Here is a 15,299-nt window from a genome sequence, read left to right on the forward strand (position 1 = left end):
GCCAGTAAAAACTTGGTTTATGCCACATTGTAGTAGTTATGATGACTTTCAACACGATAAAGAAAAAACAGCTACGGAAATGGTGGCCAGGAAGAAGTTTCATAAAATTTGAACAAGTAGCTATTTTAAGACAAAGTGTTCCACAAATATTTTTTCCAGTGACCTCCTTTAATACTCACATCACTGATCTGAGTTGTTAAGAATGTATGACTGATCTATTTTTTCATTTTAATTAGCTGAATGGTACCAACCTTCCTAACAAGAACAGCAGTCCATCAGAAAAGTTTATTAAATACGTGATCATAGGAACAGAGTATCTCAGACAAATTTCCACCTTGTCATCTGTCCTTCACTGCTCTTACTGTCACTTGCTCAATGCACAAAGTAGGTTCTCTCACTGAGAGATATAACCTACTTCCACAAAGAGTTATTACTCAGCTACCATGTAGGATAGCTCACTTACAAATTTACACCTTATCTGCCTTGTGGCCTACTCACTCACCAAGCCTGCAAAAAAGGTGTAACACAAATCCTCACACATAAGCAAATCTTCAAAGCCTAGGCTAGAGTCATCTAGAAGGTAAAGTTTGCACGGTCATGACCTATTTTAAACTGTAATTTTCTTTAGCAAAACAACACAGAGAGCCAGTACTGGAAAGATTTGCTTCTTTGCTTGATATGACACACCTGAGTAGTCTGACTAGGGACACTCATCCAGTTCAGATGCATCCTCATACAGTAAAGATCACACACATACATCTCTTCCACACCTATGGGAACTAGTAATATGAGCAATGAAGGTTGGTTTTGGTTCACAATTCACTCCTCTTGTTTTTGAAATCCTAAGCAAGCAAACAGTTATTGTGCAGGTTAGCGTTATGGACTTGGATTTTGTTTCCGAAGACTTAAGTGGGACCGCTCCTAGCTTAGGCCCTTGATCATCAATTGCAAAACAGATACAAAGCAACAGTAACCCCACCACAATACTCTAGCTCTATAGACCTCAAAGGTCTTAAAATATACAACCACTCTCTCACTCATTCATCGTGCTTACATTATAAATTGAAGTCATCCACAAACTTTAAAGAAACAGAGTAGGCAGAATTAATTCAAACTGTTTCAGTAAGATAACAGTAAGAATTCTTCGGTTTTTTTTTACTATTTTATTCCTTTGTTTACAGTATCTGAGGTAAATTGACAACATTACAATTAATAAACAATTAGAAATCCTACAAAGTTTGCCATATTCCTACAGTAAGACATAAGGGGTATATGGTTGTAGCCACTTTAACTGACAGAACATCCAGATTTTCAAGGGTATTACCACTAAAGAAAGAAAGGTCACAGTTACATGCAACCTCTGATATTAAAATAGTAAGATTAGAAGTCATTAACACTTAAACTATTCCAAACAAATGTAAACATAATTATTTAAACTTACCTGAACCGCACACCCAAGTAGCAGCAGGAGTAGTTTTTTTATTTCTTCAGTACCTGGCTCTAAGTAAAGAACAAGAATAAAAAACAGTAGATGTAATATAGCAATTTGAGTGCTTCTTCCTCTACCCCTCAGAAACCATCATTTTTTCATCATTTTCACATAATTTATGTTAACTCAATTTAGAAAATAAAGACAAATTAAACCCCATCTTTCCAGCTTCTGACTTAGTCCTTTTTGCCATTTAATTGCCAACTTTCAGTGCTTACAAACAGCTTAACATCCAGAACAGAAAAAGCAACATTTCAGCCCATCACACAGCAAAACTCAAGTGATATTTCCAGAAGTGTTATGGATACCTACAATCAAGTTTTCAACTGTAATCTCATGTATCTCAAGATATGTGCAAAAGCGCTTAAATTATTTGCCACCCTCGAGCTGTAATAGTTAAGTGACAGGTTGATTTAAATTATTTCATACAGCTTCATGAGATACTACATTGGATACTCATGTGCACATCTAAAAATGAAAAAGTATTGCCAAATCTGGCCTTAAAGCACCTTAAACTCTTAAAAAAGGCTTAAACCAAAGAACTCTATTTACAGGTTAGTAAAAATACATTTTATACTCAAAATATATTATAGCCTGCCATAAATCAAACACTTTAGGATGGCGAAATAGCTCAGACTACTTGGATTAAACTCTACAGGGTCATACATAATTTTGCATTACTGAAACATTAAACACTGTCCACTGAATTATTGTTATTTTATTATGAATTAAAATTATTATTAATAAAAGCATTTCACATCTTTTCTATGATACATTCTGAGCTTATTTTGTTCTTAGCTAAGAAGACAGAAGCTATGCTGCCACACATTATAATGCTGGGTTGGGCTAGAAATCTAACTCTTATTCCACAGGGAAGCTCTGCAACACAGCTGGTTTAACTACCACAGACAACAGATTGGCTTCAAATAAACACTACGGTCGATGTCTAGGATGTAGTAAGGTGTGCATACACATCCTTGAACCTGACCTAAGCTACTGAAATCCCATTTTTAAAGGGCTCAGTGATCATAGATGATCTCATATGGTCATAAGATGATGATAACCTTGGGGGGAAAAAAACTTGAAAAAAAATTGATCAGAATCTTCTTTTTGAAATGTTGTCCTTTGATTTGATCCACTAGAGCACTTTGTAGGTGGTACAAATTTTAAATCCTTCTTAAAAAGTTACAGATATGAGGTAATCTTCATCAAATGAGGAAATTAAAAAGAAATCAAGAAAAAGCGAAAAGGATGCAAAACCCTTGAGAGACAGGTGCTAAGCTTCTCCAGTTCTCTGTGCACTATAATACTAAGAGCTTTCTCCAACACTGACTCAACCTGTTTCTTTTAGAGGAAGATATGTATAATCCCAATGAAGAGGTAACGCTTACATTTTTCAAAATCAAAGGTTTGTCAACTAGATATATGGCAAAGAACACAAAGTCAAGCAGGAGATCATTAATCATTTGATAGACTTCTTGTATCCCAAAAATTTGAGCTGTGAAAGTCTTTTACACAGAAACGGAAAACACCAGTGAACATGTGTCATGAGAAACACGCTAGTTCAGCTAAAGAAGGGGAATTCCACCTGGCTGCCTAATTTAATCAATAAAGGTTGAACATAATATTGGGATAGACGGAATTCATCTCAGTGTCTCACACACTAAGTTCATTTATCCTAATAATCTTATCTCACTTCTTTCAAAGCAATTCCTGAGCTCCTCTTAGATGCTCATTTACACACTGGCTCAGCATCTCTCACTGGCTTTTAAAAGCCTACCTGAAGACTGCTCCCGTCTCTCTCCCCTACATTCCCTGAAGGAACACAGCAAAATACTGAACAACCTCAGCTTCCCACTGCTACCAACCATCCTGTATGTTTTTCTTCCTTTTTCTCCATCACAAATACAGACATAGATCATTGACACCTCTCTTCTAAACCCTCCAACTTGCTGCTTGAACTTTGTCCCTATCCTATCCTTTGATCTTCCCTACGCTCAATCTTATTTGTGACTTTTCATATCCTCTGCAGCCTTCCATCATCCCCTAGTTTGCTACCTCAGAAATACAAACTGGTTTCAGTCTTTCCTCTTCCCACTTTAAAGAACATTCACCTCTTCATTATCTCGTTTATCCTCTTCCTCTTTAATTTAACGTAGCATTTACAGTCAGAGCCTGTAGCTCATCTCACCCAGGTTTCTTCTCAAGCTGGAAGCTTGCCATTTGTCTCAGCTAAAATGTTTCTTGATGAAGTCTCTGATGACCTCTTTTTAACCAAAACTCAAATCCAGCATTCTATCTACATTTTCTTTGATTAGCCAACTGCCTCTGATACAGTCAAAAATGTTTCTCTTCCTGATGCCTTATCTGCTCTCACCTTCTACAATGTCATCTTCTAGAATTTCTCTACTAATCATTCCTTACGTGTAAAGTACTGCAAGTGGGAAAACTGAGACGTTTTTAAGAGAAGCCACAGCTACAGCCTAAACTTTAGTAGACAAAATCTTAATCACTGCCAGAGAATCTACTTTTACTGTGGCAACTTGCCTTGATGCAGATTTAGAAAACAAGGCTCTCCGAAGGTCACTGACATTTGATTTTGCTACACTGTCCTGCCAAAAAAAAAAAAACAATCCCTATAGGGATGAGGTCTTCTTCAAGACAACCTGAAGGGCAGTCAACTTGAAAAGGGAAAGCATTTTGGATGAAACCCAAAAGAATGGCTCTACCTTTGGTTTCAGTTAAAACTCCATGATGAACTCCAGCAGGAATTTGAAACATCTTCTAGAATCCTGTCCATATACCAGAATTTCTTACAGTATGTAGGTTATACTACAGTAAAGTCTGTATTTTCACTCAAATACAGTAACTTTAACAAAGGAAGCAATACATGCACCAACAGAGATTCTAGCTACCAAACCCCAAAAGCTACAATAGACTTAGCTGAGGTCCTAAAATAGGAAGAAGCTTTCTTAAGAACTAAAGCACAGATTTCTATGTGTACATCCGAATACTAAATTCTTTGTGTTTTTGTAGTGTTTTGGTTTTTTTTTTTTACTAAAATTTCCTATTATGATACACAATGTTAAGATATATTTTGTCTCAGCATCTTAAAGAAAATAAGAAATTTCATTAAAAAAAAAAACAACAGCATTATAGTCTGTTTTTTTGTTTTGTTTTTTAAAGTCTGCTTTTCCACTACATCTGATTTCTAAGCAAACCCATGGATTCTTTTGAAAACCTTGGGAAAGTCTGGAATCAAAATATAAAAGCTTTTGGAACAGATGAGACCACACTCGCACTCCTTGGTATATATGACAAATTACATTATCTACACACAGAAAAACTGAAAAGGCTGTGACTTTGGAAGCAAAAGCAGCAATAATCAAAAGCAGAAAGTAAACGTCAAGTAAATTAAATCAAGATACCTACATAAACGGGATATATGCAGATGGGATATGGAAAATACCAATGCTATGAACCCTGGAACTGAAAACTGAAGTAGCACAGATGGTTCTTCTTGTCAATGAGGAAAATACTGTCTCACGTACACTGATGCATGGCATATAAAACATATTTGAAAATAAAAAAAATAAAGAAAAAATAAAAAGAAAAGCCGGGGAAGCTACACAGCCTGTTAGAGTAGTTCCTAACCTCTCTGCTGAGGTGTTAGAACATCAGAAGTAGAACACCTGGGACACATTAGACCCAAGTAAATAAATTCTGCCCAATCCATAGTGGCTCCATGCAGGCCAGGTGTGTCTGCTCCGTGCTTCTGGAATTGAGAGCATGGTGCAGAGATTCCCAAGTGGCTGTGGAGAGTCAGCTGGGTCCATACAGGCTAATTTTCTTGGTCTGAAAATTTCAACTCTCAGAGCTGGAAGCAAAGAAGGTGAGGGCATGAAGAAGACAGCATCAGTTCAGGGGAGAAAGTAAGAAGGTAACTGTAGTATTTTTCACGTAATGATGAAAGAGAATTTTGGGAAAGGAAACAAAGATTAGCTTTTGGACCAAGTGGGATGCACTGAACTGTCAATTTTCTCAAGTATAACTTAAGTAAAGATAGTTGAAAATGTATTAGCTGGGAATACATGAAACATACACTTTGTCCTATCAGTGACTCACTGGTTGCCAGGAAATACACTTCATTTCAGCATGAATCCTAATGACAGCCAGTGCTGAGGTTTGGAAACAACACATTTTTGTCAAGAAAGGACCTTTGGTGTCAACAAAGAAAGCGTTACTCATTATTAAACCATTTGCTAAAAGCACGCATATGATCTGTTGAAAGACTCAACGTTGTATGAACTTTATTTCCAGTGAAATATCACACATTATTATACTGGTATCAATTTTCACCTTATTTAAAAATAAACTTACCAGAAAAAGGATTTCTGCCTATTATTAACACATTTGGTAAAGACATCACGATCAACTGCTGCAAAGTCTCCTATAAAAGTTAATTAAAATATTATTTAAGTTGTATGTATTGAACAAAAATAAACATTAAACACTAAACTGAAATTAGTATTAGACAAGTAGTTTTAAATTACACAGTTCTTAATACACGCATATTCAATACTTACTTATTTGGACTCCAAATGAAAAGCTTGCACTTCTATTATAGAAGAACTACTTCTATTTGTTTTGCTGGTTTGCAAGATCATCTCAACATAGTGAAATCCTCTTGTGGTAAGGAGGTGGTGTACAGATTTTATGCCAACTAGATCTTGTGTCTTAGAATGCAGCAAAATTCCTTCAAATTACCAGTGTTTATGTTTCTCTGAGTAGCTTACTGACAGGTGTTTATTTTGTTTCCTTTAAGTTTCATTTATACAATGAATGATTAACTTCCTCTATTTCATACCCATTGTCTCAATACCTGGATGTGAAAATTACAGCTTTTTTGATACATTTATGCTGTGACAATCCTGAAGGTACAAAATCCTATTTGCCTGATCAGGCAGTGTTTCAGTTTAAGTCCCACACTCAAGCAGCAGCTTCGCCTATCTATTCTAGAGATTGTATCAATGGATAGTTACTGTCAGCCAGTAATGGCTGTAATCAGGTCAAATCCCCAGTCTAGACAAAGCCTAATTCTTCTGAAGCAGAATAGTCTTCCTCCTGTTCCCAGATGTTTACTCACAGCAGATACCATCGTATCAGCAGCTCTACTGTCATGCTTTTTGTTTTTCCACAGTGATAGACTTATTAGTATCTAAAATGCTCATCTGCAAAAGCAATACTGGAGTTGGACTTGATGATGCTTGGAGTGATGCAACGCAGAATATTCTATGATTCTATGAATATTCTGTAACACTGCTTTACATCCCAAAGACACACAACGTGTGTTCTATAATGAATTTAAGTGCAACAGCATAACAATCAGCATTAGAAAAATCTGTTTGTTTTACGTCACATCTGTGGAAGGTATTAGCTATAGCTGTACTTCGAAGTTCTGACCAGTTAACATAGGACATGCAAATGTCATCTAAATTAGTTAATACTAGACTGAAGATACATACTCTCATTACACATGCCTAGGGCAAATTATAGAGTTAGGTAATAGCTTTGACTTACTCAGATATCACAAATTACAATCAACCATAACTTGTATTTCTGACACCTTGATAAAGATCATTTTCAAATATTAAAAAAGTGAAGTGTACCACAGGAAGTTTAAATCAATAAAAGGCATATAAAATAAGGAATTTTGTGATATTTATAGCTACTACAAAAGAAAATTACGTACTTTAAAAAGTGCAGGTTTTGTGGCTTTTCTGTTTCTTGTTTTTCCCTAGTAGCTCAAATAATTCCATGATGCTATTATAAAGCTATTTTTACTGTGAAACAGAGTACAAGAAGGGGTAACCAAAAAATGCGTCCTCTGGACTGGACTAATGAGATTATCACCTCTCTTCTTACTAATGATACCTCTGCCTTGTTTCAAAGACATCTACCACCTTTTCTGTCACACGGTGTTAACTTCATCAGTGCAGTTGCTCTCAGATTGTGTTTATTTTTGAAATAACTGCTTCTATTAAAAACCTGAAAAAGTTGGATCTTGTGCATCCCAAAATCCATGTATTTCTTTTAACTGTTGGTTAACCTGCAAAAATAAACTGAGCCTATTTACAAATTCTGGCTTTTAGAATTTTTAGAATTCATAAAAATTATTTTATTAAATACTGGTACATCATCTGTCAAATGAGGCTTATAGAGAGCCCATGGCAGTCATGGAAGTACACTGCATTAAACACCTCAACCCCACCAAAACTTAAAGGGTAGTTGGTTCTCCTCAATCAGTTGCTGACAACAAGCCCACAGACTTCCAGTAGGTCAAAACTATTACCTACCTACCTACTTCTGTGATGCTTTAGAAGGCAGAGCAGCTGGAATGAGCAGATGCAATTGTAATTACAAAGTAGAACAAAAACAACACAGGAACTAAAAATCTTTTATAACCTTATATGAAATTTTAAAATTTGAGTGTTATGTTCTAACAATGTAGGTTTTTGGACAAGTACATTAAGTCACTGAAGTATTTGCTATGTCAAGAGATTTTCCACAGATGTTATAAAAACAAATGGAATAAACCAGCACAGATAATTTCACAGTAAAAAGTTTTAAGAGTTTTAAAAGTTTTAATGCTAAAAGTTAAAATTCTTATATTCATTGATGTCTTACTCTTAATATAATATTCCAGACATTAACTAACCTTGTATGTCAATAAAGTGATTACTTCCCATTACTGTCATATCTCAGGCATCCCGTTCAGAACATCCACCAAACAAGATGCCTGTTCAGACAGCTGCCTGAAATGATCAGGTACGAGGGAGAGCTCACGCCTCTGCCAAGGTGTACTCCAGGCACCAAGAAGCCTCTCTGACTTGATTCCAAGACATCCATTAAGCACAAGCTTCTCTGCCTTGGATAATTTCACAGGTGACAGGACCTATAGTGACCCCTTTCTGAAGCTGTCTGCTACGCTGCCTTGCTAACCCTTGCGTAGGCTGCAGGAAAACACCAGCTGCCAGGCTGCACTAAATTTGTGAGGAAACGAAAACAACACACCCTTCAAATCCCGAACAAATCCCAGCATTAAACAACCTTCTTTTTGGAATTATCCCCATGACCTTGAAGCCAGGAAGCTTTACAACTGATCTATGTGGATATATGCAGATGGGAGTTTGAAGTACTGGGACTCCTGCGGAAGCCCACACCAATGCCTACTGCCACCCCAACGATATCTGGACAGATAGTCTGGAAAGCCATAAACTAGATAACTCAAGGGACCATGTAATTTATTATCATCATTATTAATTATATGTTTTACATTTAAAACTAATGAAGAATTGACCCTCTACAGCAAGGAATTTTAGCTGAGGAACAATATTCTGGGTTGACTGATACAGTCCTTAAAAACAGGACTTAGAGTAAAATCTCCTTTGTTGTTTCAGTATTGTGTACACATATTGATTACAGCCTTATTTGGAAATGATGAACCACAGGAGAAATTGGATATGACAACTATCCTCAGTACAGGATGAGATGTACTCCTTTATTACATGTTCTTTTTAATTTAATCTTTGCTTCGGTTTCATATAAATTGAATGTGAACAAATGATTTGATTTACACACACTTAACGGGAACTGCCTGCTGTTTTGAGTAATAATAGAAGATGAGGCTAACAAAGAAGAGGGGATAATTTGACAGGTTCTCCTGGTCATCACTGCCTCCCTTCTGTGCCCAGATTTCAATGGTAGCTTACCTTCCATGCATTAGTTACAGAATCAACTGAAATTTGAGAGTTTAATATTAAAAGTAGCAGTCCAAATGCTAGCTACAATGAACAGTAACTTCAAGCACTTAAATAAAATATATTCAAAAATAATTCAGAAAGGGAAGAGACTGGGATAAAAATAGCATCTGAGAAAAAAAAAGTTTCTATCTCAGAATAAAACATCAACCATAATAACAACCTTTTGTGCCAAATGGATTTACAGAGTGTATTCAAGACACACTTTACTCAGTGAATGTTGTCACCAGACTACATAATTGAATTAAAAATATAGTAATAACAAACATGAATTTGGGACAGAAACAAAGAACTCTGCAACAGCTTCATCTGGAAGGGATAGTGTAGAAATATACAGGGTACTGAAATACACATTCCTTCTCATATAATATAAAATATGTTCTTTCTCACATGCATGTAAAGCATGCATATACTTTATCAAGAGCACAGAAACTTTTGCTTTTGCAATATTAGTGAAATCAAACTACAGCTGACAAAAAGGCTAAATATACAGAAGTACATAACACTACTGTAATAGTTTCTTTTCCTGCAGTTTTGATGTTGACAGGTTTTGTTTGATTTACTGACTTTTTTAAAAGCAGAGATGTACAATGCACATTTAAAACATAACACCTCTAGATTGTAATATTCTCTACTACAACTGTAACTGTGTTGTAAATTTCAATGTATGTTTCAATTTGTGTAATAACCCATTTCAGTTGTTTGCTTACATCCACACTGTACCACATCTGAGGACTGCTGGAGCAACATTCACAGAGCACAGATAATCCTGTGCTTGACAATGCCCAGCAGTCCTTCCAGCTCAGTTTCCTCCGCAGATCCTTTCCACACTTCCCCCGACACCTGCAGAGCTGCCTGCTACTCTTAGACTAGAAGCCCTGCACAGCTTTCACCCACACTGAAGTTACAGGGCTACCAAGCTTCCTCACCACCTTCCCAGGAGCTGTGTATGAGCATATGCCAGTCCTTAAAGGGCAGGGGAAGCAGCATTTACCGATAAGCTTAATGCCCAAGCCAATGCCCTTGCAGGTTCTTGACAGACGAGTGTCACTAATCAAGGAAGCTGCTGGATGAGATCATGACAAGCAATCTCTGCAGGAATGAAATCCTGCCTGGCCTGCTCACAGCTGGACTAGCAAGGCTTTCTTTTTTTTTTTTTTTTTAAGCGTCACAGCTGGAGTAGCATACTTCTTGCTATCTTTCTTGTTGCCCCACCTTGCCCAGTTTCCCCTTCTTTAATCAACCGGCAAACAAAGACTTCTCAAAACTAATCTGCTAGTACAATCCTAATTGTAGGACAATCCTGTCCTAGGGTAAGAGGCAAGGACTTGGGCAGTTAAGTCCTTCTTGAGAACCAGACTTGTAGGGACTCAGAAACACAAATGCCATGCTTCCACAAAACCCAGCAAAGATCTCAAAATGAAGAATGGCCAGAAAGATGGCAGCGGGATAGGCAGACTGCTCCAAGCAGCCATGTTCCCATGTGTGATGTTTGATCACAGAACAGACTGACAAGTGCCCCAGGATCCTGCCACAAGAAGCGGCTAACAGGCCTCTACAATCTCTTAATGCTACAGCATCATGCCAAGAAACAGATGAATACAAGTGATCAATGGCTACATACCTACAGGTTATATAACTACAGGCCATCTTTTCTCTCCAAACCAACCAACAACAATGCATAAAGCTACCTGCATCACACAAGCATATTGAGTGAGCATCAATTCTCCTGAAAAGCAAATATAAATTTGAACTAAATGCCTTTACTCCATGTAAAATGCCAGACCTGTGATATTTGTAAGTTCCCGCAATTGTGCTATGTGAAGGGGCATCTCCCAGGACTAGGAACCTGAGAAAACAGCGAGGGAAAGGGAAGAAAAAGTGCATGTAGTTCTATAGAGCTTACACTTACACAGGAGAACTTGACCCATTAAAGTCATCATGAATGCATTTGATATTGTTGAATAAGAATACCTCTTCATTAAAAAAAAAAAAAAAAGTAAATTATTTCTAGCAGAAAGGTTTGAAGCAACATTAAAAATCCTGAATCAAGCAAAGATAAATTACCAAAAAGGAAGCACTTACTCATTATACTGCTGCACTAGGACTGACTGATAACGTAAAGCCAAAGAACCACAAGGAATGCTTTGTTTTCAAATAAAAACCATTCTTGTCATCATTGTATTTTCTGTTGCACCTATTAAGCGAAACACTAAGATGTGTTTGAAAATGACCACCGTTAGGAAATGGAAAAGCCTAGAAGTACAAGCCAGCAGCATGTATACCCACACAGTAGTTGCCAAGAAAAAGAATGATGTGAAGTAGAAAATGCCCAGTGGCTGGCCACTGCAGGAAACGTCAGCTAGGAATTCTCACTGTATGATGGAGTTTTTAAGAACACACAGTATGTGTGTACACGTGAGGAAGTACAGGTTCTGCCATGATGCACTGTTAGAGGTAGATCAAAGGAGATCAAACCAACAAATCATTGGGGGTGTTTCAAAACATTACTTTTATTACCTTAAAAGGTGTAACTGCAAAAAGTATACTTAAAAACAACTATAAGCAAAAGGTACTAGAAGAAACAATTACTGACCTGATAGTAAGTTTTTATTTGCTTCACCAAAATAGACAAATTCTGAATCCTTAGTGATGTATCGTTGTTGACTTTTTTGTTTATCCTCTGATTAGCAGATTTTGGATTACTGCAAAAAAAAATGAAAATAATGAAAAAATTAAACATACTGAAAATTATTCTTTAAACCTCTCTATTTAACAAATGAGATAGTTAATGTGTGAGCATAACAACTTCTTCTTTTAGTAATCATGCCATTTTGTCCATACAAGTAAGGAATAGTGGAAGTGACTGCAGAGGCAACGTGTGTTCTGAATTGTGTTCTGAAACGAGTCAGGTTAGCACCCAAATGTGTTCAGGCTAATAGTGTAATGTGTAATTGGGAGCACCCATCACAGTTACAAGAGAATGTATATAAGATTTTTTTTTTGGTCCGGACAGACACAGCTTTTCACTTCTCTACAAGCAGCCCCATCCCTGACAAATACAGAAAGCAGAACACAGCTGTAATGTAAATATTCCAGCACACGTTACAGACATCAGTAATCATTCTTGATGACGCAGACAATTATGAATAGCAGAATTTAGACTCACTACATTAATGAATGTCTATACACTAACAAACTTTACGATGCTATTTTACTATCACAAGGCACAAAATCAGAATTAAGTTTTAACTTTTACAACGAGGAATATGAAATATATATATGAAATACACTGGTTTATCTCTGTTTCAGATAGGAAATTGATCCTTTTTTCCTTCAAAAAGTTGTGAGTATCTTAGGAAATGCAGATGAGTCTCCTTTTTTCAACACCTCACAACATACCATGCTGTTAAGTACATACAACGGAGTGTAACAAACAGTCATTGTGATTTGTCAAGGAAAACAATGCAGAACCAGTGCAACTCCCTCGCAACACCCTGTAAAAGGCTTAGAGAATTGCTAGGAGATGGCCAACGTGAAGTTTCTTAACTTTCACAAAGATACCCGCTCAATACAGTTGCACAATGCAACTTACGGTATTTAATGATATCATTGCATTGTTTAATGATATTATTGCAAGATGAACGTGCAGCTAGCTGGAATACTGCACTCAAACAAGAAGCTACCAACTTCTCACTGTCAAACTGGAGGCGCCCGCAAGGGCATGTGTCTGCTGGGTCTGGTTTTATTCAACATTGTCATTAATGACTTAGACAATGGAATACCAGAACTGCCATCGGCAAAAACCGGGAGGAACAAAAAAACAAAAACCTTCAAAGAACACTATGACAATTGAGCATGATCCTGATGAAGTGCAAAAGTAGTCTGACAGCAATTTAACAAAATTCAATAACGTGTACAGACGAAGGGTTATATTCAGGAATCAAATGCAGAAAGAGGAGTAACTTGCAATAAAACAAATTATCTGAATAATGTAGTGAACAAAACCGAATACTAATGAAAAAGTTAAAGATTTTTTAAATACAAGTGAGGTAATTATCCAATGCATAGTGGAGCTCATGCTACAATTTCTACAATTACACTTCAGGGAAGGTCTCTGCATTTTCACAGGTGATCACCTGGGTACTGAGCAGCAAAGGGTGCTCATCACAGGCCTGCCCTCCATTCCTTGGGTGTCCTGTATTGCCAGAGACAGGTATGTCTGTATTTGGGAAATTGGAAGAGCCTACTGACACATGTATCCTTCACACAGAGCAGTCCTGAAGAGCTCTTCTGGAGATGGGATGCAGCAGGTTAGAGGTCTGTGTGAATCATCCTGGCAGGACACCTAGGACCTGTAGCCTGAAAGCCAGGTTCTACTGATGCAAACTGAAGGCCGTGCAGAGTACACCAGAAAAAAATACTATACATCATACAGAACAGATGTGTAGTTTATTTAAAGGAACTACATGTAACAGTCCACAAGACTAAGCCTGTAAGATCATCGATAGACACGGGGTCCATACAGATACTCAATTCAACTGTAGTATGTAAGTGTAAACAACCTCTCAAAAAGGGCTATTCCCCCTACTGCCCTGAAGATGACAGTATCATGAATTATTTTAATGCAGCTCACCACTTCAATTGGTAGTTTCACATGTTCTTTGTACTAATACGTCTGCAGGCAAAATTGACATATTTTTCATATAAACTTAAGTTACCTTATTTGCCTTTTAATGTTTTCTTTGCCTTTTTTTTTTTTTAAGCTGTTTATAATATTTGAAGTGTATATATAATTTGCTGTTCCTTTGGTTTATTGCTATCAAAACTTCCTGATTTGTAAGCATGAATGGAAATATCATCAAAACTGCTGCAAAGAGGGAGCTGGATCACATTTAAAACACACCTCCAACACAATCATTTTTAAAAACAACAGCAGTCTGCACAGCATTTACTTCCTTGTATATACAAATAGGAATCTATAAAAATTAGGGCACAGATTTTTACAGGGGTAACTGCTTCTTTCCTAAATGCTCATCATCATATTCCATAAAAGGCTATAAACAATTAAAGTATGCTACAGAATATATTATCCAAAATTATGCTAAGATGTCACATCGGATTTATTGAGTCAACCTGTAGCTGTAAAAAACTAAGTGAGCTAAAAATGATTATGCCTTGTGGATGTGCAGAGCTGAACTCCTTTATAAACTGAATTCATTCAGATTTGTTGAAATCAGAAAAGAAAATCCAGGATAAATCCTGCTGACCTGATGGCATACAGAGATCAACTGAAGTCTCTTACTTCAGCATTCATATCTCCAAAAGGCCGATTTGGGGCTTTAATCTTCACCTTTAATCTTAATGACTATCGGATTATCTACAGGCTTTCTCATCATCTTCATCTGCATTCCTACAGCTGTACATTTTATCTGAATCTCCTATTTACAGCATCCAAAACAAAGGGCACTAAAGTTCCCTGAATATCATCATAGTTGTTATTTTAGTACCAACATAAAAATAGTGTGGAACTGCACGAATTCAAATCGTGCATGACATAAAACCTCAGGCTGTAGATTTTGTCATTTCAAAAGGCAGATCTTGTAAGAGCTAAAAATGTAGAATTTGCATAGTACTGCCGGTATGATGTTATTCAAACAATCTTTACAGAGTTTTAAGATAAATAAGTCATTTGTCTTAAAACAATAAAAGATATCTGTGTGGAGGAGGAAAAACATGAGCAATTAGAGTCCAAGATTTCTTAGGATACAAGCTCTTAGTTCCACGCCTGCGTCAACACTGCTATCTTCATGTTTTATCGTAAAATATTTCACTGCTGGTACTTGCATACACCAAAGATATGGCGCACGTGCTTTGTGCTTTATTGGATGATAAGAAAATACATTTTTGAAACCAGAAGTCATAACATAGGCAAAATCAGGAAATAGAGTGTTGTTATACCCGTACCATGCTCCTGAATACCAGCATTG

General features: G+C 36.8%; 1 protein-coding gene across 21 annotated transcripts in view; it reads right to left on the bottom strand.

Annotated features, from left to right (window-relative positions):
* Nucleotides 1-15,299, bottom strand: part of CCDC88A (coiled-coil domain containing 88A) — a 78,692-nt gene that overhangs the window by 46,269 nt on the left and 17,124 nt on the right. For all 21 annotated transcript variants that reach the window (XM_072035067.1, XM_072035066.1, XM_072035070.1 and 18 more), the window contains exons 4-6: nucleotides 11,906-12,014; nucleotides 5,870-5,939; nucleotides 1,442-1,500 (exon numbers count right to left, since the gene is read on the bottom strand). In XM_072035067.1, coding sequence (XP_071891168.1) covers nucleotides 1,442-1,500; nucleotides 5,870-5,939; nucleotides 11,906-12,014 — 238 coding nt within the window. The remainder of the gene's footprint in view (nucleotides 1-1,441; nucleotides 1,501-5,869; nucleotides 5,940-11,905; nucleotides 12,015-15,299) is intronic.

This window comes from Anas platyrhynchos, chromosome 3 (genome assembly GCF_047663525.1).
Source record: "Anas platyrhynchos isolate ZD024472 breed Pekin duck chromosome 3, IASCAAS_PekinDuck_T2T, whole genome shotgun sequence".
NCBI classification, from domain to species: Eukaryota; Metazoa; Chordata; class Aves; order Anseriformes; family Anatidae; genus Anas; species Anas platyrhynchos.